This window comes from Sceloporus occidentalis, unplaced genomic scaffold, assembly GCF_023333645.1.
Source record: "Sceloporus occidentalis isolate IW3139 unplaced genomic scaffold, rSceOcc1.0.p SCAF_3, whole genome shotgun sequence".
Lineage (NCBI taxonomy): Eukaryota > Metazoa > Chordata > Lepidosauria > Squamata > Phrynosomatidae > Sceloporus > Sceloporus occidentalis.
In genome coordinates this window covers 249916557-249941592 of record NW_028316983.1, presented here as the reverse complement: position 1 = coordinate 249941592, position 25036 = coordinate 249916557, and the positions used below count along the sequence as shown (strand labels likewise).

Here is a 25036-nt window from a genome sequence, read left to right as displayed (position 1 = left end):
GCCTGGCCCCTGCCCCCCACCAGACCCCCCTACCACTGCCTCCATGGCGCCCGGGTGCCCATCCTGCAGCCATTTTGTGGGGTCTCCTACAGTAGAGTCTCTCCCGTGAGGGAAGGCGTTCCCAGGCAGAGAGGCAGCGGGGTGCCAAGGTCACTTTTTGGTTTTAAAAGTTCCCAGGAGCTTGGGCATGAACTTGCCCATCTTCTTGTCTTTGGCATCCATCTCTCCGTCCTCCTCGCCTTGGTCCTCCTTCTTGCAGAAGACCTCGAAGCGGCTGTAGACCCGCTTCTCCTTCCGCATGCTCTCCATGCGTTTGAGGAGGGACTCGCGGTCCTCAGGGTGCTGGTCCTTCTGAAGGAGGCGCCTGTGGCTGCCGAAACTCTCCGACCAGCTGATCCCTCCAGAGCCTCTCTCTTCGCCCTTGTAGTCCAAGCTGGTGGTGGACTTGGAGAGCTCTGGGTTGCCAGCCCCGGGGAGCTGCCGGCCCAGTTCGGCCCGGTTCTTCTGGCTGTTGGCGGAGATCTGCTCCAGAATCACCTTGGTGTCGTCACGGAGGTTGCTGCTGTAGAGGACGTTGGTGGTGGACAAGGGAAACCGGGCCTGAGACCCCGGCTGGCTCCCCTTGGGGCTGGGGGCCGGCATGGTCGCCTTGGCCGGCTTCTCTTCCTCGATTGCCTCCGGGTATTCGCCCTTGGAGACCCTCTTGCCGCTGCCCGTGTTCTGCCTGTCCGACTTCCAGCTCTCCGGGCCCAGGTCTTCGTCAGGCTTCTTCTCCCCTTTGGGACTCAGCAGTTGCTTCAGCCGGAGGGAGCCCTTCCTAAAAAACTCCCTCGGACTCGGTTCCTGCTTGCTGCCTTCTTCTTCTGTCCTGGCGGGAGAGCCCTCGGCTGGATCGTGGCTCTTGGAGGGGCTTTCTGGGGCTGGAGGGATGCTCATTTGTGCCGCGGCCAGCTGCTTGAATTCGGCTTCAGGTGGGCTGTGAGCATCACCTTTCAAGGACAGTTTCTCCTTCCTTTCTGGGACACTGAGTTTCTGGGTTTCCCCGACAAAAATGAGGCTTTCCTTCTCAGAAAGGCTGGGCTTGTTGTCTATTGGATAGAATCGAGAAGACAGCTTGTCCATCTGACTACTGACCTGTGTTATGGGGTCTTTGCCAAGTTCATCTGTGAGCTGGCCGGCCGAGGGGGACACCCCAAACTGCCCCTCTGAGTCTGCGTGCAACTTGTAATTGTGGAAAGTGTCTTTGGAGTCCACCACTCTGCTCTCCAGAATCTTATACTGGACCGACTTGGTGCACCTCTTCTCTGCACTTTGGGATTCTTCCTGGAGGAAAGCAGACATGGCTTTGGTTTGGCTGACGGTGGTGTTTTCGGCGGAGTCTCTGCCCACGGTCTTGTACTTCTCAAGCAACTCGGCCACTTTGGAGGTGGAGGTCTTTATAGTCTCACTGTCTTTTGTGGTCTCGCTGGTCGTTTGTTCTTTCTGTACCATCTGGAGTGTTTTTTCAGCTGAAGCATTTGGCTGATCTAATTTGGCAGCGCTGAAGATGAGGGAAGACCTGAGGCGCGAGGTCCTCTGGATTAGGGGGTTTATCCTGCTCCGGAAGGGGTCTTGCCTCCCCCCCGGGGCCTCCTCTGCCAGTCTTTCGGTGTCCTTGGTGTTGGCAAGAGGCAGTGGGGCTTTGAAGGAGGAGAGGAGGTTGCTGGGATACCTGGTGAGTGGCTCTGCCGTGGGGCCCAGCCCCTCGCTGTGTCCCTCTGGCTCCATAGGTGCGGGGAGGCCCTCCTCTCCCGCCTCAGACTGGCATCCACTCAAGTACGAGGAGATCCTCCAGTTGCGCAGTCCCGCCCGCTGCTCTTGGGCCTTCTTGTCCTGCTCCGCGTCCAGGTCTTGGTCCTGGAGAAAGAGCTTCTGCTCCAGGCTCTGCTTCTGCGTTGGGGACGTCTGGCAGAGGAACTTCTGCCCCATGTTCTGCCTTCTGAGCGAGGGCAGCCCAAGCAGACCGTTCCCCCCGGGGTTCAGGCGCTCGGAGCCGTGCCGCACTTCCTTGGAGGAGTTGGATGGTACGTAGTCCAGCCGCAGCGGGAAGCTCTCTTGAGGGAAGCCGGCCTCCAGCTCAGGGTACCGAAAGCCATCCACGTAATCCTCCGGGAGATCGGTGAAGCCTGGGCGCCCTCCCCGTATCCTCTCAAAGAGGCCCTGGGGCCTGGGCCCACCATGCGGGTGCTCAAACTGGTACTGATAGAACTGGTCCTTCTGGAAATGGCTGGATTGGACTTTGAATTCATCCAGATTGTTCATGAACATCTGCCTGGAAAACTGTTTGGAGGAGGAGTAGTTCTCGAAGGTGCCTTCGGCAAAGCTGTGCCGCTTGAAGGCGTCCAGCTCAAGTTGCCGGGTCCGGAGGAAGCCCCGGCCCGGCTCCAGCGGCGCGTTCTCCATCTCCAACTTCTTGGCGTACATGCGCATGGCTGAGCCCTCCAGCGTGTGGCGCATTGCGTCGTCCCTGCGGAAGGAGGACAGGAAGTACCGGTCCGGGTCCATCCTGTCCATGAAGGGAGGGAAGAGCGTCTCCTCCTGTGGGAAGAGCAGGGAGGGCTTCTTGGGGAAGAAGGGCGGGTGGTTCCCGAAGGGCATCATCCCATATGGCCCTAGCGGGGTGTCCGCCGCCTTCATCAGGACATTGGCTGGCGGCACCAAAGGGTCTGACTGGGCAAACAGGATGCGAAACTCCTCGTCAAAGCTGGCCACCAGCTCCCCCTGGAAGATGTGGGCAATGCTCCGGTGGATCTTCTCATACGACCACATGAAGCTGTGGGGAGGCAAGTGGGAGAAGACTGGATGTAGGCTGTGGCCACTGAGCGCCCCCTCCCCTCCCGCCCCTCTCTGACTCTTGTGGAGGAAGGCATCTGCCGAAGGAGTGGTCACCCACCCCGCTGCTGGGAAAGGCCAGCTACAATTGGAGGGAGGGCAACCTCTGCCCTGACTGGGGTCCTTCCCTGCCTCACTGACCCTGCAGGTAGCAGGGCCTTGCTGTTTTGGGGGGTCGGCCCCCTCCATCCCCCAGCTGCCCCCCTCCTTCTCACCTATAGCTGCCGCTCAGGACCACCATGCAGTCCACCAGCAGGAACTTCTCCTTGACATGACCCTTGAAGGACATCCCCGTGCGGCAGTAGTAGGTGGGGCCGGAGACTGTGCGGACTCTCAGGAACTGCAAGGGGACAGAGAGGTCAGCCTGCAGACCCTGGAAGGGCCCCCGGACACTGCCTCCCCCCTTGCCCTCTCTGCCACTCCAACCCCTCCGGCCCACTCTTCACTCCCATGGCTCTGCTCACATCCACATAGTTGAGATTGACTCTGCACTTGGTGGCCATGTCCAGGAACAATGGGGCATGCATCTCGTCCAGCAGGATATACACAGGGACTCGGCGAGCAGCTGTGTCCAGCACTTCAGCCAGGAGATCCACGTCCGTGAAGACGTCCATCACGATGGCCACCACCTGCAAGGGAATGATGCGGTCACACCCCTAGCACAGACACACCACCTGGCACCTCCCTATCCCAAAAGCTCAGGTGGCTTGACTCCGTCCATCCTGAAGGCGACCCACCTGCCAGACAGGGAAGCCGGAGGGTCTCACTGGGAGGGAGTAACCCTCACCCTGCTGGCCACTCTGAGCCCACAAGGCAACTGTTCCCGCCAGGCTCACTGCAGCCCAGGACACTCAGACCCCCAGGGACCCTCCCTCCCACCACAAAGCCCGGGGGGGGGGGGCTGGCAGGCTGCCCCTGAGGTCCAGTCCCTCCAGCCGCCCTCCTTGGTGCCCCTTTGATTGCCTGGAAACAGCCTGGCCCCTCAAGTCCCTGAGGAAGATCCCAGGGGGCTTTTGCGCCAGTGCTAGTTCCAACTGGGGGAACCTTCTGCCTGGCAGCTTAACACTTGTGTGCAGTAAATGCCATTGATCTGTAGAGACCAGGAACTAGATTTAGGCCACTGCCTTCTCTTCCAGAATTGAATGAAATGACATTGAGAGGAAATCAGGCACATGGTTTTTTCTCTTTGTTGAATTAAACCCACTTCCTGCATTTCTGCTTCAGTGCCATTGCCCCTTCACAGCAACACAAAACCCTTGGGCTTTCTGATATTAAAACTAATTCTGGGCAGCAGATACTTCCTTGTCCAGGGATGCCCAGCAAATGAGTGTGTAAATAGTCGAATGGGCCTGGGAGTCCCTCCCTTGGAAGCACCTGGCCCTCCTCTTGGGCAGTGCTTCAGAAGCCATGGGTGGAAGTGGGCTGTGCCACGGACGCAGACTGGCTTGCCTTCTGGTGCTCTGAGAAATTGGGCCTCCTCCTTGCTTAAGAACTGCTCAGAGCCTTCCTCCTCCTCCTCCTCTCCTCCAGCCACTGGCTCCAGGCTCAATTTGGCTGGTCCTCCACCCCACTGGCCATGGCATGGCGGGCAGATGCCCATGACGGGCTGGATGGGCTGCTGCTCTGTCCAGAGAGGAAGGGGTGCCGCCTTCTCCTGCTTCCCTCTTGGATCTGGCAGGGCTCCTGCTCAGGAACCACTTCTCACCTCTTAGAGCCCCTGCCAACTGGCCCTCCTTTCCTTGGAACGCTAGTGATGTGCATTTGGCACTGGACTTCCCTTGAAGACTTTCTGGCCACTTTAGGAGGATGACCAAAATGTGGCTGCATGGTACATGGGCTGGCCAGTTGCCTGCAGCCAAAGCTAGCCTCCTGGTGTTACCCCGGCTTTCCTACAAACGTCAGTGGCAGGAAGCCCACCTTGGAGGGACCTGGGTGCACCTCTGGCTTCCATGAACACGAGAGACACCTCTGCCAGCCAACCCTGCGCTGCTCATCTCCTTGTAAACCCTCCAGGGAGGAAGAGGAATAATGCCAAGCCAGCTGTGGGGGCACTTGGCCCACCTCCCACCCGCTCCCTCAGATTTTCATTTGGGGGAGTTACAGGAGCCATCTCTCCCTCCGACCCCAAAGCCTCACCTGTTGCGCAGCCCGGATCATACGCCGTGCCTCTTCTTTGATGCTGGGGTTGTCGGGCGGTGGGGGCTGCACCAGGGTGGTCACCTCTGTCCCCCGGAACCCAAAGACCATCGGCCAGCCCAGGTCCAGCTCTGGAACGGCCAGGTCGGAGTTCATGGGCCAGTATGTCCCCGAAGAGCCGTCCATGTCTGTATCATGGGGTTTGGAGCCCCTGCTGCCACTGCTGTCGCCACCACCGCCCTCCCCATCGCCACCGCCACTGCCCTCCTGGCTGGAATACTGTGGCTTCTGGAGGTGCTGGGTGACATGCTTGATCTCCGAGGGGCAGAGGAAGTCCGGGGCCCCCTCCTCGGCCAGGAACCGCTGGTAGCCCTCCGGGCCATCCTCCGTCAACGCATCCAGGGCCAGCCGGTAGTACTCCTTGTAGTGGGGGGGCAGATAGTTGGGATCCAAGGGGTTGTCGCCCTGTGAGGAGCTCTGCGACCGGCGAGCCATGGCGGGGGAAGAAGGCGCTGTGGGGGGAGAGAGAAAAAGGGGTGTCATCACCTTGGGGAGCAGGGTCTGGCACCAGCACCTGCTCCTCCCCCCCCCCCCCCGAGTTGCCCATGGCTGGATGTCCGCCCACCATACTGCATCTACTGAAGACACCGGAGGCCTGTGCCCGCTTCTTCCTCCGGCACCATTTCTCTAGGCAGCATTCAAATCAGCGGCCACACCTCGAGAAGAACATGGGGTCCAGCAGGAGCCTTGGTAGCACAGTGGTCAAATGCCAGTCCTGCAGCCCCAAGGTTGTGAGTTCGATCCCAAGCAGGGCTCCAAGGTCCACTCAGTCTTCAATCCTTTCATAGGTCAGTAAAATGAGTACCCAGCTTGATGGAGGCAATTGGCTAAAATGCTGTAAACTGTTATAGAAATGTAAATGGTATTGCTATGTTAAACCAGGGAATGAGGCGGGAGAAGCTGTGGGGATCAGCTGGAACCACCGTTGGGCCCAAGACGGCAGAGGGGCTGCTGGGAAGGACACAGAGAGAGAGACCCCCAACCTCTCCCCATTACCACCAGGGAGCTATGCATATTGCCTTGGGCACCCACGCATGCGCACCCATGCAACGGCCCAATCCCAGCCCTCTATGGAAGGAGAAGGTGGGCTCCTTGCAGAGCGGCCTGGCCGGCCTCTGCAGACACACACGGAGACAGAGAGAGTGCAGCTGCGCAGCGGGTGTGGCGTGGAACAGGTGCCAGGGGCCGCAGGGCGTGTGACGCACAAAGGAATGTCCCTGCGTTGCAAAGGAAGTGGGTGCGCCGTTCAGCACCGCCCGCACAAGCCCAGCCGGTGAGGTGTTCTCGGACCAGCTTTGCAGAAAAATCACACAACTCTTCCATGGAGGTTCAGCTCATGTGGCAGAATGCCTTGCCCAATGAGCACTGATTTTGCAGAATCAGAACCAAGGGGCTGCCCAGCCCAGCCTCCTCCTCCTCCTGCCATACAGAAAGACACCACCAAGCCCTCCTTGTGACGGATGGCCACCTGGCCTCTGCTTAAAAACAGCCTCCGAAGAAGGAGGAGGCTGCAAGGCCCTCCAAGGTGGCTCCATCCTCAAAGTGACACCCCTTGAAATACTTAAACAGGGCTATCATATCACCTCTTCTCCAGGCTGAACAAACCCAACTCCCTAAGGAGATTATCTGGCCTGGAAAGAAAGCCAGGAGTAAAAGGCACACTCCCAGCAAAGGCACGCGATTGCGCTGAGGATTTTCAGACACGTCACACTTATCCAGGGCTTCTCCTGTGAAGCTCCAGGAATGCTCCAGCAACAGACTATTCATGGGGAAGTCCTGGGGATGACTTGTTGCTGGAACATTCCTGGTTCTCTTCCCAGGGAAAGCCATCTGAAAATCTTCAGTGCAATCGTGGAATTATCCCCGGAGAATGCCTTCCCCGAGTTTCCTCATCTGATAATCTCCTGAATCTCCTCATAGGGCTTTGTGGTTTCCAGACCCTTCACCATTTTAGTCTCCCTCCTTTGGACTCATGGCTCCAGTTTCTCAATGTCCTTTTTGAATTGTAATGTCCAGAACTCAACTCAGTATTATTCCAGATGAGGCCTGATCAAAGCAGAATCGAGAGGCACTATTCCTTCCCTCGATCTAGACACTATCCATGGATTTTTTTTATCCACAGATTCAAGCATCAATGGATTGAAAGTCTTTTAAAAGTATAGAAAATCTGAAAAACAAACCTTGATTTTGCCATTTTATGCAAAGGACACCATCTTACTGTGCCATTATATTTAATGAGACTTGAGTATCCATGGATTTTGGTATCCAAGGTGGGTCCTGAAACCAAAACCCAGTAGTTACCAAGGGACTACTGTTGATGCAGCCTAGAATCGCATGGGCCTTGTTAGCTGCCGCATCGCACTCTTGACTCATGTTTAACTATTGGTTTACTTGGACTCCTAGACCTCTTGTTCAGCCAGGTGTCCCCCATAATCCTCATAGAATCATAGAATCGTAGAGTTGGAAGAGACCCCAAGAAGGGCCATCCAGTCCAACCCCCTTCTGCCATGCAGGAAATCCAAATCAAAGCATCCCTGACAGATGGCCATCCAGCCTCTGTTTAAAGACCTCCAAGGAATCTGTGCATTTCATTTTTCCTTCCTAAGTGCAGTACTTTACATTTCTCCGTGTTGAAATTCCTTTTGTTTGCCTTGGCCCAGCTTTCCAATCTGTCAAGGTCATTCTGAATTTTGATCCTGTCCTCAGGGGTATTAGCTACTCCTCCTAGTTTGGTGTCATCTGCAAATTGGATAAGCATGCCTTCTATTCCTTCATCTGAGTCCTTGATAAAGATGTTGAATAGCAGACTGGGACCAGGACAGAGCCCCACTGGTCACTTCTCTCCAAGATAAAGAAGAGGAGCCATTGCTGAGCACCCTTTGGGTTCGGACAGTCAACCAATTACAAATCCATTTCACAGTTGCCTTGTCTAGCCCACATTTTAACCATCTTGTTTGCAAAAATATCATGGGGAACCTTGTCAACGGCTTGCCACTGAAACCAGTTACGCAGTCACTGTTACTGTGTTTACACAATGACTTTGTGTGTGCAGAAATATCCTATTTTAATCTGACCTGCTTTTCCAAACATTTCACAAGGTGCTTCCTAACTAAAATGGAGGTGCTAAAGAGCCATGCTGACCCGAGAAGGACTCAGTGGCCCTGGCTGTTCCCTTGGGCCTCGAGGCGCATTCTGTGGCTGAGAGCTCCACATCCCTCACTGTGAGTGGAGGCCACCCTTGGACTATAAAGCCACATGCTACTATTATGCATCCAGTTCATAAATAACAGATCAGTACTGTTTTGTGGGAAAGAGAGCTCCTTTCTCCGGCCCGTCCACAGTTCTGCACAAATGCCATGTGCACATCTGTCCCTTACTTGCCATTTTTAGGAAAGCAGCCCCAAGCCCTGCCACCTTTTCCCGCAGAGGAATTGCTCTGGAACTCACCCCTTTTCCTGGGGTTAGCAGATCAACCCAAAGGCACGCAGGCCATTCCTAATGGCAGAGAGGGCAAGGGGTCTCCCCCGCGGCTGCCAAGGCGGGCACAGCGCTTGGGGCAAGGTGTCTCCCCAGGAGATATGGGCAAGAGTGCCACAAAAGGAGCTGGGGCTGGGGGAAGGACATAAGGTTGGGGCCCCAAGGAGGGCCAGAACACCCCCCTCCCTGGCTGCTCCTGCAAGCGCACAGAAACCGGCAGCATGGACTAAAGGGCCCTGGGATGTGTAGTTCTTCAAAGGCCATCTCTCACAGGTCTCCCAAGGAGAGAAGGTGGAAGGGTCCAGTGAAGGAATACCTCTCCCTGGAGACTGAACAGGGGTCGGTCCTTCCAGCAGCACTGCCCTACAACTGGGGTACCGGTCAGTACCGATCCCTCGGCCCTCCTGGGAAAAGGCCACAACAACGTCCCCTTCCTTGCTGCAAAGCCCTTGCAGCGACCAAGGAAGCGAGTTCCAGAATCCAGTCACCTGGACCCACACGCTCCTCCTTTGTGGCTGAATCCGCTGGCCCAGAGGCCAGGGGCAAGGGCAAGGCAAGGACTCCCCGTTGTGCACCCTTTTGCATGCACACATGCACATGGCGCACACCCTCGCACACATGGCTCAAAGTATTTTCTTTCCTCCCCCATTCCTCCTTTCCATGGAACGCCATGCGCTGCACACGCCACAGTTACTTGTCATGAGTTACTGGGAAGACCACCAGTGCGGGGGGGGGGGGAGTGGTGGCTGGAGCCAGGTGCGAATGACACACTTTTTGAGGAAAGAAGAGGCATTGCCAGACACTCCAAGCCTCCTTTCAACAATCCAGACTGAGAACTCCTCAGTTTGACCCCTTCCCCCAAAGCTTAAAAAGAAAAGCCTCATAATAGGTGATAGATATATATGGAAACAGTAAGAGAGTCCTTTGGGGGAGTCGCAAAGATTTAAACAATGCATTGCAGTTCCAGAGCCACTCTCCCAGTGCAGGCTCAAGTGCTCCTGGCCCCCGAATCGAGAAACGCCATGGGAAACCAAGATGGCTGCCACGTGGGACCCGGCCCCCTCCTCCCCACTTTGGTGTCTGGGCCTCCTCCCCCCACTGCCCAAAGGACTGGCCAAAGGGGCACAATTCCCAGCAGCCTTTCTGGCCCCTTTGTCCTGCCCCCCACGCAAGCGGCACACCTCAGGCCCCTGACGTCCGCAGCGGGTGCAAAGGAGAGCCCGTGGGGCCCCCACTGGGAAAAATGGCCCCCAGCGCCCAGGGGGTTTCCTGCATGGACGCTGGGGGCCAAAGGAACCCGAGGGCAACGTCTGAAGAGATCTTGACCCCTGACACACTGGTCACTCTGCACCCGCTCCAGCCCAGGTCAGCGCAGGCCACGACGCAGGAAGACAGACAAAATGGGACCCTGAAGAGAAACTCTCCCTGGAAGCCAAGAAGACTGTCGAATTTTGGTCACATCATGAGAAAGAAAAACTCACTGGGAATGATGATAATGGCATGAGAGGTGGAGGGAAGGAGGAGGAGAGGAAGACCACATGCCAGATGGACAGACTCCCACAGAGAGGTCAAGCGCATGAATTTGCAGGACCAAAGCAGAGCAGTGGAGGACGGGAGGCTTGGAGATGCCTCATCCATGGGGCGGCCATGATTCGAGGTCGACTCAAGGGCTGCTAACAACAGCAACAAAACATTACTTCCCTCAATTTGGAAACTATGCTTCTACTAATGCAGGCCAAAACAACATTCACCTTCTTTGCTGCAGCACTACACTCCTGGCTCATGTTCACTTTATGATCAACAATAACCCAGGTGCTTTCCACCTGTCATACTGCTGCTATACTTGTGCATTTGGCTTTAGTGGCCTAAATGGAGAATTTTGCATTTGTCTCTATTGGATTTCATTTCATTAACTTCTGAATTTCACCAAGGCTCTTTTTAATTCTGTTCCTGTCTTCCAATGTGCCAGCCACTCCCCTCAGATGTGTAGCGTCTGCAGACTTGACCAGGATTCCCTCCAGGCCATCCTCTAGGTCACTGTTAACAGGACAGACCCCCGCGGCCCTCCCCTCGAGGCCTCCTTCCAGTCCCATTGACCACATCCATTGAGCACCGTTTTCCAGCCAGTTATGGATTCATCTGATGGTGTTTCCACCTAATCCATATGCAATCAGTTTGCTTATCAAAATATCATGGGGTGCCTTTGCTGCAGTCTAGATAAACGGCATCCGCCACATTCCCACTATCTACTCGAGTGCTGTCTGAAAACAGAAATAGAAATGATTTGGATCTTGATAAACACACGCTGGCTCCTGATGACCAGCGCATTGCCCTCAGGATCCTGGCAGATGGACGCCTGTGTGATCCCTGCCAGTACTTTTCCTGGCACTGAAGCCGGACCGACTGACCACAGGATCCCGGATCACCTTTTTTGAAGAGAGGGGCAACGCTGGCTCATCTTCAGTAGCCCCTCGCCTGTTCCCCAGGACTTCTGCAAAATGAGGGCAAGTGGTTCCAGGAGCGCTGAAGCCAGGTCCTTCAGCGCTCTGGGATCCAGTCCATCGGCCTGCCCTGAAGATCTCGTCCCATTTGGGTTAAAGAGGGGGTTCCTGGCTGATCTTGACTGCAGCCAGGACTCCTCGCCTGGGTCCCTCCTGGGAGAAAGGCAGCACACAAATGAAACAAACAAATAAAAGCGAGGTCTCTGCCGATGCCCAGAAGCAACCGGTCCTTTCTTCAGGGGAGGATAGTGTGTGATTCTGCCCAGTATTTCACTGAGCTTGGCAAAGTCTGTTTCCCTCGAACACGCTCCTCTGGGGATTCTGGGAAACAGGGACCGCGCAGGATGCATGGAGCAACTGCCTGATCTGCAACCAAACTTATCTCTGGCTTGAGGACAGGCAGCAATTTGGGAAATGCCCCAAATTCTATGGACACCCATTCATTGTTCAAAATGGATTTTAGGGAACACCCATTTAAAAAAGGAAAAAGTCATTTTCCCCAGTAAAGACTCAACACAGGAGCCTTTCCAACTTGCCCCATTGCTGCATCTGGGGCAAGATGCTGTTGCAGTGATGTGAACATTTGCTTTATTCTGTGACCAGACGTCCTCCTTTTCCAGGGCATGTCCTACATTTCAGCCTTCTGTCCAGGAGGAATTCCAAAATGTCCTCAGCGCAGAGGATGATTAAGGAACTTGAATTTATATTTATCTGGGTACTTTTAGCTTTTATTTTGTCATGTCCTACATCTGGTGGTGCCTTGTCCTCCTTTCCAGTGAGGACATCTGGTCACCCTGGTTTTGCACAAGGCCTCCCCCCCCCCCCGGCAGAAGAAGGGGACGCAAAGGGACTCTGGGTAAACAGTCAATAAAACAAAGTTGTGTAAAGACACACATGTGCGCAGGGGTGCCCTGCCACCCCCAGGGCCCTGGCCAGTGGTCAAGGGAGAGGCCAGGTCTGTGGCCTGAGACTCAGCCACCCCTCGGGCCCCAAAAGTGGGGCTGCGGAGGAAGGCCTCTGAGCCCCAAGGCGGCTCCTGCCTTTTGACAAAACCTTTCCCGCCTCTGAAATGCTCAGCATCAAAAGGTGCGCCTGGGGCCTTATTATTAGCTTTATTTATTAAGCGCCATAAATGTACAAATTCCCTCTCGGCTCAAAATGGGGCACTGACACGCAACTGTGCCCTGCGCCTGCCATCTACTCTGCCAAGAAGCACCTTCCTCAAGCGCTTTGCAGGCAGGGGCCAGGCATTCTGCCAGACAACTGGACACCAGAGCAGGAAAGGCCAAAAACCATCCGCTGCCTTGCCAACGGCACGTCCCTCGGGGGTAAAGGTATCTTTTTGGAGAAGGGTCTCCAAGACATGGGGAGGGGGGCACTCTGGAAAAGACTGACCTCCAGTGAGGCCCTGAGACAAGGCATGGAGCCCTGGGTGCATGCACAGGAAACGTTTCAGGGTCTGAAGGAAGAGGAGGACGGGGCCAACAAGGGCCATCCAGCCCCACCTCAGCCATTGCAGGGAATGCAGAACCAGCGCAACCATGACTCTCCGCTGGAGCTCCACTGTCAAACTGCTCTTGTGCTCAGGACGTTCTTCCTCGCATTTAGGTGGATCTCCTTCCTTGGCTTGGTTCATGGTCTCATCTCTGGACCATCAGAAGACCTTCTGGCTCCAGCCTCTCCAAGCAGCCACTCCAGAAACACAGAGACACCTCCGTCACGTCGCCTCTCAGCTGCCTCCTTGGCTGAGGCCCAGCGTTGCCCAGGCCTCTGTCCATCTTGGTCAGCCTTCCTGGACACAGCCCTACCTGTCACATCTTTCTTGAGCCACGCTGGCCAGAACTGCAGACAGGATTCGTCCAGGTGGGGTCTGACCAGAGCAGAAACGAGTGCGACTCCTGCTTCTCTTGGTCTGGACACTCCACTCCCGATGGGACAGCCCAAAAACGCACTGGTTTTTTAAACCGCTCCATCACAAAAGCCGCTTATGACTCACGTTTTGTTTGCGGTCAACTGAGACGCCGCGATCACACAAACTCCTTTCAAGCCACACGTTTACCTGTGCGTTTCATCCTTTCTGCCTAAGTGCAGGACCTTACATTTCTCCGTGTTGAAATTCATGTTGTTAGGTTTGGCCCAGCTTTCCAATTTATTCAGGTCATTTTGAACTTTGATCCTGTCCTCTGGAGTATCAGCTACTCCTCCTAATTTGGTGTCATCTGCAAATGTGATAAGCATGCCCTCTATTCCTTCATCCAAGTCATCGATAAAGATGTTGAATAGCAAACTGGGTCCAGGACAGAGCCCCACTGGACGCCCCTCTGGTCACTTCTCTCCAGGAGGAAGGAGCAGAGGAGCCATGGCTGAGCGGCTGGTCAACCAATTACAAACGCAGCTAACAGTCCCACAGTCCATCTCACATTTTACGGATCTTTGGCAATGATATTTCCTGGGGGCCCGTCACTGAAGCTGGGCCACATGGCACACGTCCCCCGTGTCCCAAGGCCCACTTTCTGCTGAACAGCCCCAAGGGAAGCAAGGAGTGGGGGTCCTTCCCAGTCGCCCCCGCCCCCGTCCTGGCCCCCCTCTCTGCTGCCAGTCAGACACTGGGATGGGCCTTGAGGCCAGGCCACGAGGCGCCTGCCTCACCTGCCTCACACTGTGTTGCTTGCCCATCTCCCACGGGCCACGGACCCCACCATTGCCCATGGATACCCACCGGGGGGGGGGGTGAGGGTCAGAAAGATGCACCTTCCTCATTTGGGGCCTTCTCTGGTGGCCGGAGGGGACACTGGCACCCTTGAGAGGACCACAGAGGCGCTAGAGAGAGGCCTGAGGGCCTGGGGATGCCACCAAGGTGCCATCAGAGCAAGCCACGTCCTCCTCAGGGACCCCTTTGGCCCTCTGCCGGGTACTCACCCCCCCAAAACACGCACCTTCCTTGGTGTCGGCGCAGTGCGGCTCTCGCCAGGCCTCCCGTCGTGCCCTGTGGGGGGAGGCCTCTTCCTGCCCTGGCCTGCACTGCTGGGCCTGTCGCAACCTGCGCCGCTCTCTGCCGCTGGTGATGGTTCCCAGCCCCCCCCCCCTTTTGCTCGCTCGCCTGAGAGGAGCTCCTGGCAAAACCGGCTGGACGGCTTCCCTCCCACAGACGCACCTGGAGCCACCCAGGAGGCTTACCTGGCAGGAGGGCAGGCGCTGCTGGCTGAGCAGAGAGGAGCCTGCCTCCCTTCATGAGCCCTTCCTGCAGCCCCCAGACCCAGCCCTGGCCCACGGCTGCCCCACTGGCAACTCGGGGGCACAGGACGCCAGGGGGCAGCAGGAGGGGCACTGCCTCTGGGAAGCCAAAGGAGGGCGGGGGGGGGCAGCAGCAAAGCCTCCGCTTAGACTGTTGGGGGGACATTGTGCCCCCTTCAAAAACGGGGCCCCAGGCCCCTCTCAGCCCCATGGCAGAGATGGCACAGGCCACACGGAAGCGCTGACAGGCGCAGAGACAGGGCCCCCTGCGTTAGGGGCCATTAAGGGCACAGTCCCCAAGCAAGGCCTTTCGTAGGGAAGGTGGAGCCTGGGGCTGCCACGGAGGAGGCCCTGCCAGAGCGGTCAGTGGCCGGGCAGAAGCGGGGCTGGCCAGGAAGCCAGAATGCCCCAGGCCATGAAGCGCTGAGGCTTTGAGGGAGCCAGCCCCAGGGGCCCAGGCTGACCTCCTCTCCCTTGACCGGTCAGGCTGGCCAGAGAGCTGGGCCCCGAGAGGCGCCCCTTGGGAAGGCCAGGGCCACCGGAAGTGCTCCGGCAGAAGGGCCCTCCGCGGGGCCCTGGCCCCCTCCGCCCCCAAGAGGCCCCTGGCCCCCTCTCCTCCTCCAGGGGCCACGAAGGGCCCCAACGCAGCCAGGCCTTAATGGGGGGCATGCTGCGGGAGACCTTTGGGGAGAGCGAGGGCCAGCAGGGGCGCAGCGCAGTCCCTGGGAGGGGCAGGGTCCCGGGACAAGGGCTCCTTCTTCCGGGGCCCCTCCGCCCAGACCCCCCCGAAGGCAGACCCAGGGGAGGGCCTTACCTGCCCAGGTGAGCGGCGGCGGCGGCGGCGGCGGCGGAAGTGGGCTCCTCCTCCTCCTCCTCCCCGGGAAGAAGGGGCCGGGCCCAGGGAGGGAAGGAGGGAGGCCCCAGGGAGGGTCCGGAAGGAAGGCAGGCAGGCAGGCAGGCAGGCAGGCGGGGCCCAGGGAGGGAGGACGGAGCTAACGCCAACCGCTTAGGGAACTCTGCACGCGCCCAGAGGCCGAGGGCCCGAGGAGACTCCCGAGGGGGCCCTTCGCCCAGAGAGAGGGAGAGCCCGGAGAACTCTGCACGCGCTCAGAGGCCGCTCCGGACGACGCCGGGCCTCGCAGCCCCTCTCCTGCCGCCCTTGGCTTCGCTCCTAACGCTCTTGGCGCCGGCCTCCCTTCCCTTCCCTTCCCTTCCCTTCCCTTCCCAGCAGCGGACGATGGGCGCCGCAGTCCCTTCTCCGAGGCCCCGCCCCTCTCTCCCTCGGCGCATGCGCGGGGTCCCCGGTGGGCGGGGCGGACGCGGGGGTTGCCTGGCGACGGCGTGGAGGGGCGGGGCTGGCTGGCGGCGGCGGCGGCGGCGGAGAGACAGAAGAGGAGGAGGAGGAGGAGGAGGAGGATGAAGGGCGGCAGGCAGGGCTCCGCCAAGAAGGGCGCCAAGGCCAGGCCCAGGCCGCCCTCCGCGGAGCCAGGTACCGGGAGGGAGCCAGGGATGCCGCGGGCACAGGGCCTCCGTGGCACCCCGCCCGCCCTAAAGCCTCCGCTCGGCTCCTTTCCTTCCAGCTGCGCCGAAGGCACCAGGAGGAACCGGCCCCGGCCCCGGCCCCGGCCCCCCAGGTAAGGAAGGAAGTCGGGGCTCTCGGGATCCGGGAGGGGCCTTGGCCGGAGCCCTGCCTGGGCCCCTGGCAACCCCAGCGTGCCCCGTGGGCCCTGCCTTCCCTCCCGACAGCCAGGCTGCCCCGGCCCCCGGCCTCTTCCTGCCCTGCCTCCAGGCCCCAGCAGGGCAGCCGGAGCGCCCCAAGAGCCTTCCTCCCCCGCAGGCCTTTGGGCTCCTCCTCCATCCCAGGGCATCCTGACCTCTGCCAGCCTTGGCTGCCAGGAAGAGCAGAGAGCCAGACCTGGCCCCCAGAAACCCCCGAACTCCGGGAGCAGCTCCCCTCCCGAGCCTCCTCCCAGTCTCTGTTGCTACTCTCTCTGTTGCTACTACCGGACACCAACCGGACGCAGCCCACAGACCCAGCATCAGCCCCATTCAAGCACCCATAGAACATCATACGCTGCATCCAGACTGGAGAAATAACCCGGTTTGGCCCCGCTTTAAGTGCCTTGGCTCAAGGCTATGGGATTCTGGGAGTTGGAGTTTGTTGTGGGCCCAGAGCGGAGCGGAGTTTAAGGAAGGAAAGCCCCACAACAAACTCCAACTCCCAGAATGCCATAGCCTTGAGCCAAGGCACTTAAAGCGGGGCCAAAGCGGGTTATTTCTCCAGTCTGGATAGTTTGTTCCTGGGGGAGAACAGCTGCTCTGTTGAAGACTCCATGCTCGCCTGGCTCTGGCATTGCTCTGCATGGGGCAGCCCCCAGGAGAGAGCATGGCCCCAGATGCTCAGAAGAAAAGGCCTCCTCGACGCAAGGCACTCACAGCTCCATGGGCCCCAGTCCCAGCCACGATTCAAGACTTTGCAATAGACGAACAGCCAGCAACAGGGGCTGCAGAGTTGGAAGAGACCCTCAAAAGGGCCCTGATCCAGTCCAAGCCCTTGATTCTGCCCTTCAGGAATCAAAGCATCCCATGGAGAGATGGCCATCCAGCCTCTGCTTAAAGACAGCCTCCAAGGAAGGAGACTCCGCCAGACTCTCCGTCCAGGAAGGAGGCTGTTCCTCTGCCAAGGTTCTTCCGAATGTTTAAGTGGAATCTCTTTTCCTGGAGCCTGCATCCATTGCTTCTCTGGAGCAGCAGAAAACAAGCTTCCTCCCTCCTCAACATGACATCCCTTCAAGTATTCAAACAGGGCTATGCTATCAGCTCTTGGCCTCCTCTTCTGCAGGCTAAACATCCCCAGCAGTTCCCTGAGTCACTCACTCCTCATAGGGCAAGGTTTCCAGACCAGTGAGCTTTTCTTTTTGGTGGCCAGGTATCTATCCAGGAAAGGCTGGATACTTCTGCGGTCACCGTCTTCCAAGAGTGGCCAGCTGTGTCCACATAGTCTTTGCCCTGCCCTGCCCAGGAGCTCCTCTCCTCCACGGGTGCATCTGGCTGTAGGCAGGAGGGCCTGAGCTTCCAGCTGGACAGCCACCTCCTCCAGGCGGTAGGGAAGGCTTCCACATCCACAGTCAGGGGAGCAGGCATGGGGCAGAGCTTGTACCCCAAAGCCACCCCCTCAGTACTCATGCAGGCAGCAGCAACGGAGGCCTCCAGGTTCCCCTCCAGCCTCCCTGATACTCCCCCCCCCCCCAGCCAAACCTGTTTGCTCTCCTGTTCACAGGCTCTGCCCAGCGGTGGCAGGAAAGATGTGGGTCCGGCATGGGTTATGCTTCTCCTTGTTTTGTGGGGTGAGCTCTGCTCAAAGAAGGGTGCCTGGTCTACAAAACTGGGTCCTGGCCTGTGGCTCCCTGCCTGGCAGCCGGCCCACCCTGGACCATGCGCACTTCTCCAAAGCCAGCAGAGGCAGGAGCCACCCCCAGAACAAGCAGAAGGCTACAGGCAGCTCAGCCAAGCAGGGCTCACGACAGGTGGCCAGTTTAGTGGCACCTAAGCCCTCAGAGAGCGCCAGCCAAACTGGTAGGCGACAAAACCGCCAGGAGGGCTGTCGGGAGCCATGGAGTAGAGGTCCTTAGAGCATAGAATGAAGATGCAGGAAGTCCAGGCAGGCTCTGTAGGGCTCTGCCGCTCCCCTTCCTCCTCTTCGTCCCACAGAGCTCAGTTGCGAGGCCCGGGCGGCCATCACCCTGCAGTGTGGCTTCCGCCGCGTCTTGGCGTGCCGGGAGAGAAGGCGGCGGCTGAAGGAGCGCCAGGAGTACAACGACTTAATGGAGCGTCTGCAGAGAGAGGTGAGGGGGCTTCCTGGTGGCAGGGCTAGTGCTGAGGAAAGGGCCCATGTGGCGGGGGTCCATGGTGGCCCTTTGGGGGGGTGAGGGCTTGCAGCCCTGCCTGGCCTGCCTTCCTGAGCCCTCCGTCCCTCTTCCGTGGAGGGTGCCACACTCCCACTTTCCCCGGCAGGCCTTCGTGGCTCTGGTGAAGCGCGAACAGGCGGAGGCTGAGCAGGAGAGGAAGAAAGAGGAGGAGGAGAAGCGGAGGCAGCGAGAGGAGCAGCAGAGACAGAAGCGGATGCTGGAGGCCGCCTTTGAGGGGGACGTGGAAGAGATGGTGGCCGTCCTGAAAGAGGTGGGTGCGAGGGGCATGGTTCCTCTCACTGGCAGGGTGGTTGGGTGGGTTCAGTGTTCAGCACCCCCTTTGCCCACGAAGAAGTTGGGGGGCAGAGCATAGCAGCACAACCACTGTGCTGGTTGTATGGCTTGGGGTTAGTGCGAGTGCCAGCTGCCTCCCCCGAGGAACCCTTGCCACTGCTGCCACCATCACCACCGCTGCCACCATCACCACCACTGCCACATCTCCTCTCATGTAACGCAGCCTTCTCTTCCTCCTCCCTCCATCTTGCCTTCCTAAGGTGGCTGAGCTGGATACGCGGAATGGTGTGGGATCCGACGAGGCGGGGAAGGTGCTTCGGCTCCGACACCGCCTTGGCATGGTGGACTGCACCGACGCCAACGGCAACACCCCGCTGTCCGAGGCCGCTGGGGGTGGTCACCCCGAAGCTATCCGGATGCTGATTGAGAATGGGGCTAATCCAAACAGCCGGGTGAGGGAGAGCCCTGTGGGCCTCTGTGGGTGGGGGGCAAGGTTTTCCCCCCAGCTGTGAGACCCCATGGGTTGCCAGTCAGGGGTATTCCACCTTTCCCTGATCCAGAGGCACACCTTGCTTGGCAGACCCCCCCTGTGAACCCCTTTCCTCCCGCTATGCTCATGTCTAGCTAATTCCCACCAGTGTCTTTCCCCCGACCCCCCAAGGGCAGCAGGAACTTCTTTTGAATGAGAGCAGCCATGGTGGGGTGGGGTGGGACCCCTTTAACTCCCCACCCTTCCACTGATCCTTGGCCCCCTTTGACTCTAGGGTGCCTTTAACCGGACCCCTCTCTACCGGGCCGCATTTGGGGGCCACCTGGCAGCCGTGGAACTCCTCCTCCAGCATGGTGCTGACCCCCGGCTTTACGCTGATGATGGCAACACCCCCGAGCAGGTAGGCCAACTTCTCTCACTCTGTCTCCTCCCCCCCATTAAGTCAGGGCTCCTTTCTCCCTTGGGCAGAAACTGCCACCACTGGAAAGGTCTGCCCTGAGCGGCCAGCCGTTGGGATCCTTGTTCGTTGCAGTCAGCCCTGGAGTGGGCAGCCAGCCCAGGCCATCACAGGAGCAGCTGCTGCTGCTTTTGGGGTGACCTGGGACCTTGACCATTCTGACCAGGAGAACGAGGGCTGGGTCAGGAGGAGAATGTGGAGAAGCAGAAACACACACTCACCTCAGAAAAGCCAGTCGCTTGTTCCTTCTTTCCTCTTATAGAACAGCTGCACTCAGCTGGGTGGGCCCCTGAATGGGAAGGGACCCCAGGGTCATACCTGGCCACGGCCAGTCCCTCAGCCAGCAGGGTTTGGTGCTGTGGAGAGTGAAAGGGAGCAGATGTAGGAAGGGGTTGGACCCCCTCCCTGTGCCCCTAGGGAATTTGGGGAGCGCGAGTGAGCACCCTCTCAGCCTCCCCTGCCCTTGCCAGGGCTCAAGGACGGAGGACCCCCCACTCTCCCATAACACCCCCCCTGTCATTCTTGGCCTGGCCACTGCTGCTGTCTCCTCCTTCTGGTGATCAGTGGCAGAGGCTGCCCTCCTGCCTTCCCACCATGCAAACCACGGCTCTCGGTCTCTGGTCAGGTGGCTTCTCTGGAGAGCTTGGTGGCCGTCCTGAGCTCCTGGGACATTGGCCTGACAGATTCCATGCTCCAGAAGATGGAGGCTGAGCGGCAGCGGAGGGCCCAGCAGGACCAACAGCAGAAGGAGGCCGAGACGCGCCGGTGAGCTGGCCCTGGCCATGGTCTTTTACCTAGCGTCCAGGGATGCTGATGACCTATGGTTTCTCCCAGGAGTTCTCGTGGCCACATTCCAATATTGGGTAGCCACTGGGAAGGGCCAAGGCACCCCCCAACATCTACCCACATTCACTGCAGCTAGCCAGCCATTTGCTGCCTGGTGCATCCTGCACAAGAGGAGGAGGCCCGCAGGCTGACCCTGCTGACTCTTGGCAGGTCCAACCGACTCAGGTGTCCCAGGGCAGGTGGGCAAGCTGGGTCAGGAGCTCTGAGGAAGCAGCGGCCCTGGTTTGGCTTCAGGGAGCCGTGTCTTCTCTGCTCTTTAGTCAAGGCAGGTCATTTGCTTCTGGTAGCAACTGCTTAGAGAGGAGGCTCTGCTGCTGCTGGCTCAGGGCGAGAGGCCAAGGAGACCCAGAGGGACTGAGGGAGAGGAATGCACACTCTCTTCCACATGAGTGGGTCAGTGGGTGGGTAGGGGTCCTTGGAGGGGCTCTGTGATCCCTGCTTTCCCTTCTGCGCCCCCCAGGATGACGGAGGAGGTGGAGGCCTTGGCCAAGGAGCACGAACGATGCAGCAAGGAGGTGGGCACTGGGCAGGCTCATGGAGGACCCCTTTCTTGCTATCCAGGGGGGCGATGTGTGGGAGGCAAGGAGGAGGGTGCCATGGGACCAGATCCTTGCCTTTGGACACCTGCTAGAAAGAGAATGCTGCCCTAAAGAGTCATCCCCCCAATGCTTCTTCTGACCCAGCCTCATTGTTCCTAGGCTTGGCTGGCTCCCACCGTGGCCCCTTCTGACCTACAAGACTGGCTTAGCGGTCAGCCCCCCCCCCCCCCCCAAGCTGGACAGCCATTGTAGGCACTGCCTCTGGGTGATGCCTGATCAGTTTCTGCCCCACTGTAGCTGCAGCAGGCCTACAGTGAACTTAATCGGCGCATCACCGAGCATGACAAGTGCCAGCGGAAGCAGATGGACAATGCAGAGATCACCCTCTACGTGAGCACCCCACACCTCCTGGGGCCACAGCCTCTATCACCCTGTGGCTCCCCTGCTCTCTGACCCTCAGCAGTTCCTGCCAGCTCCGTAAGGGGACCGTCTGCTGAGCCATGGGGATCAGGCTCACCCCACAGTTGGCGGGTCTTGATGCAAGAGCCAGGCCATGGAAGGAGAGGGTGCCACCCTTGCAGGCGCAGCCAACCCCCAAGGAGCCAGGACTACTGGCAGGGAGCCGGTCTGTCTTGTGCCAGCCAGTGGCCCAACAGGCCTTACTTGCAGCCACAGAGGTTGGTGATGCCAGGGCCAGATTCTAGTGGCCCTGAAAGAAAGTCCAGAAGGTGGCTGGGGGACCCTGCTGCTGGGATGGCTGCATGGCCCAGTGTGGGGCTTTGTCTGTGGACTCTCTGCACTGACCAAAGAGGGGTGGGCTGGGTGGCTCTTGGCCCCTCCCGGTCCCAAGAGGGACATGCAGGCAGCTGCTCCTAAGTCAGTGGCAACGGCTGCCCTAGCCTGCCTGGGGCTGCCTGGCCATTTTACTTCTCTTTCTTGGGATGGTCAGCCATGGGGCAGCACACTTGTTGGGGACCTCCATCTTAGCCAAGTGGAAGCTGGTGTCCCCGCATCTTCTCTTCAGAATAGCATTTCCTGTGGCAGGCGATTGCTGATGCGGAGGCACTGGTGGAGCGACTGCGCGGAGTGGCAGAGGCGGCCGAGGAGAAGCTCTCTTTGGCCCGGCTGAAACTGCGGGAACAGATGCAGGATGGTGCGTGGAGTGCCGCCAAAGCGCGGAGACACGCAACCCATGCCTGTGGGACTGACTGGTATCCAGGCAGAAGGAGCTGCTCCCCCCAGTCCATAGGCTCAGTTGACCTGTCCGGCAGTGCCTGACCCCCAAACTGTCCCACCTGCCCACTGGTCATCCTCTGTGCCCTGCCAGGTGGCTCCTAACAAGCTTGAGCTGGTTCTTGTGGGTGGGAAGGATTTGGGGCCCTTCAGCCAGTCCTCTTGCAGGGAAAGCTGTGCCCCTTTGCTCTTGGTCCAGTGCCTGCTCAATGGGGCCATTTTAGCCTCGTGAGAGACCTGCCCTGGGAGGGACCCACATTGGCCACTCTGCCCCCTCAGAGGAGCTAACAGGGCTTTGCTGGGATTACTTTAGCAAAATGAAGGTCAGCCAGAAAACAAGATAGGAGCCCAGGCCTCATGGATTTTGCAGGGCCCACCTGAGGAAGGTTAAGGGAGTCCTTCAGCCTTGCTAAATCTTGTGGGTTTCAAAGAATTGTAGGGGGTCCCTTAACCCTCCCCAGGCGGTCCCTGCAAAAACCAGAAGTGGCCTGAGAGGAGGCCTGGGCAGTTGCTGCCTTGGAAAAGGCCAGAGGGAGGTCTCAAGAGGGCAAGAGTTGGGGAACTTGGCTGGGCATCCCTTCTGGGGAGGGGGGTGGGGAGGGGCCACAGGGCCAATGGGGGGGCCGCTGGTCATCTTGTCTGCTCTCTTCTGCCAGGTGCTGCGGCCGAGTTGCCCGGCCTGAAATGCTCGGTGCAGGAGCTGGACGATGTTCTCTTGAAAGACGTGGGTGGAATCATTGAGGCGGATGGCCGGTGAGTGGAGGGGTGGCCATGAAGGGAGCATTCTGGACCCGTTTTGCAGCCTTTGCCAGCCGGACCTCCTTTGTCTGAGTGGAGTGTGTGGGAGGCAGCTGGGGGTGGTCTTTTGACTTCTGAGTAGCCCTCTCTCTCTCTCTCTCTGTGCAGGTGGCCACTGGTCATAGACCCGTCTGGCCAGGCAGCCATTTTTCTGCGGTATCGCGACACCAATTACCTGAACACTGTGAATCCCAGTGACATGGCAGTGGAGACCATCCGCCTGGCCCTGCTGGGCTCCCTCCGGTACGGTGCAAGCCAGACACCTTTGCCAGAGGGCGGGGAGGGCCTGTGCCCACAGAAGCCCAGTGGGCTAGAGGTCCCCTTTGGCCGGTGACCTGGCTACCCACGTTCTTCATGTCCCCCCCAGTCCACTTACAGAAACGCTCTTTCTACTTGCCGCTCCCCCCCCCCCCCCCTTGGACCCACCTCCCCAGGTATGGAAAGCCCGTTGTCTTTGACATGATGGAGGTGAACATGTTTGACACGGTGAAGAGGCAGCTGGAGCGCCTGGAGCCGGGGCTGAGCGACGTGGTCCTGAGCCGGAGGATCCTGGAGGACGAGCGGTGGGTCTGGGTCCTGGCTGTGTCCCGTGTCCCCCTTGTGCCCAAAGAGCCTGGGCATTGCCCCAGGGAAGGGGGACGTGGCACTGAGACAGCCCCCAAGTCAGCAGGCAGTGTGACCTCCAGGAACAGGCCTTGGCGTGCAACGGCCACAAACGGGCATGCGCCAAGCCAGGGCCTGAGCAGGAAGACCCTTGAGCGTGAGAAGGGCCTGGGACTAGAGGACCATGGAGTCCTGCCAACCAGTGCAAAGTGGGGAGGAATGTCCCCATCTCCAAAAGGACCCCGTGGGACACAAATGGTGGCTACAGCCTCCTGCCCAGTCTCTTCATTCCTGTTGGAAGGGATTCCAAAAAAGTGTAGGGGGCCATGTTGGCCCCATGGAGGGTCTTTGTGCCGATGCAGTTGCCCTTGCTGCTTTGCAAACTCCACTAGCCTCGAGTCAAAGGCCCTCCCAAAGAGTGGCCTCGATGAAGGGACACATGAGCCCCCCGCCCTCCCGGAGAGCATCAGGCATACCCCACTGGATGGGTTGGGTCACTCTGGTGGCCCCATGTGCCAATACTGCCTCTTCCTCCTGCTGCAGGTACCTCTCCCTGCGGAGGCCGACAGACGGACCAGAATATGAGGAGACGGAGTTCCAGGCGGCCCGGACAAAGCGGTTCCGGCTCTTCCTGGTCACCAAGCGGCACCATCCACCGGAGGAGCTGCTCCAGCGCTTCCTCCCCATCCAGGTTATCCTTTCTCGCAGCAGCCGGTAGGCACCGGTCAGGAGGCCCAAAGTCCCCCGCTTGGCCAAAGTTACACATTAAACCGAAATCTCCACTCTGGCTCTTGCTCGCTCGCTCGTGCTCTCTGGGCACAACTCCTGCCTTGACCCCTTTAGTCTTCCCAGTCAGGCCCCTTCATGTGGAGGCTGCGCTGGGTGCGTGTGGGTCAGTGGGAGAGGGGCCTCGGGCTCAGGCCACCTTTGTTCTTTTCCAGCAAGCGGAGAAGCTTCCGAAGAGCCCCTTTGCTACCGCTGTTCCCCCTGCGCCCCTGAAAGTCCAGCAGTGGGGCCCAGGGCTCCCATCAGAACACAGAAGTGCTCTGCCTTTTGTTTTGCCAAACCCCCCCCCCCCCCGGGTTCCAGGCACACATTTGGCCCCTGTCTCTGTGGCTCTTGAAGGGGCAGCCTTCCCACCAATAAAAGAAGTGTCCTGGACAAGGTGTCTCCTCTCTTGCCCTCTTTTGTGCCACCCTTCTCCCCTCCAATCCCTGCTAACAGCCCCCACCATCTTTCTTCTCCACTAGACCTGAAAGGGGAAGACACTATCCAAGCCCTCCCCCTGGGACAGAAGGCCATCTAGCCTCTGCTTAAAAGCCTCCCTCCATTGAGGCAGCAGATGTTAGGCATTCTTCCTAACATCGAGGTTCAATCTCTTCTGCAGTTTGCATCCATTGCTCCACGTCTGAGTCTCTGGGGGAGCAGAAAACAAACTTCCTCCATGCAACATCCCTGCATATTTAAACATGGCCATCATGGCCACTCTTAACCTCCTCCTCTCCAGCCTAAACCTGCCTAGCTCTCCCCCAACAGGGCATGATATCTCGCAGGCCTTTCCCCATTTTGGCCGCCCTCCTCGGGTCCTC

The 25036-nt window shown here is 58.8% G+C and overlaps 2 protein-coding genes across 5 annotated transcripts; one reads left to right on the top strand and one right to left on the bottom strand.

Moving 5' to 3' along the window:
* Positions 1-132: 132 nt before the first annotated feature.
* SACK1H (scaffolding CK1 anchoring protein H) lies at positions 133-15385 on the bottom strand. 4 transcript variants are annotated; one of them, XM_089518261.1, is made up of 6 exons: positions 15094-15385; positions 5633-5909; positions 5008-5519; positions 3336-3500; positions 3087-3211; positions 133-2812 (listed from the first exon to the last, which is right to left on the bottom strand). In XM_089518261.1, exons 2-6 carry the CDS (start codon positions 5640-5642, stop codon positions 151-153), a joined length of 3474 nt encoding a protein of 1157 aa, XP_089374387.1. In that variant the 5' UTR covers positions 5643-5909; positions 15094-15385; the 3' UTR covers positions 133-150. The 4 variants fall into 4 exon arrangements, with proteins under 4 accessions (XP_089374387.1, XP_089374388.1, XP_089374391.1 ...); XM_089518262.1 differs by lacking the exon at positions 5633-5909; XM_089518265.1 differs by lacking the exons at positions 5633-5909; positions 15094-15385 and adding an exon at positions 13982-14030.
* IQANK1 (IQ motif and ankyrin repeat containing 1) lies at positions 6102-24603 on the top strand. The gene is made up of 19 exons (XM_089518421.1): positions 6102-6340; positions 9718-9909; positions 12654-12827; positions 14766-15101; positions 15290-15768; positions 15860-15913; positions 17991-18124; positions 18294-18458; positions 18742-18933; positions 19246-19371; positions 20054-20193; positions 20735-20789; positions 21111-21203; positions 21858-21966; positions 22703-22799; positions 22953-23087; positions 23279-23407; positions 23991-24161; positions 24389-24603. Exons 1-19 carry the CDS (start codon positions 6102-6104, stop codon positions 24444-24446), a joined length of 3078 nt encoding a protein of 1025 aa, XP_089374547.1. The 3' UTR covers positions 24447-24603.
* The last annotated feature ends 433 nt before the right edge of the window (positions 24604-25036 follow it).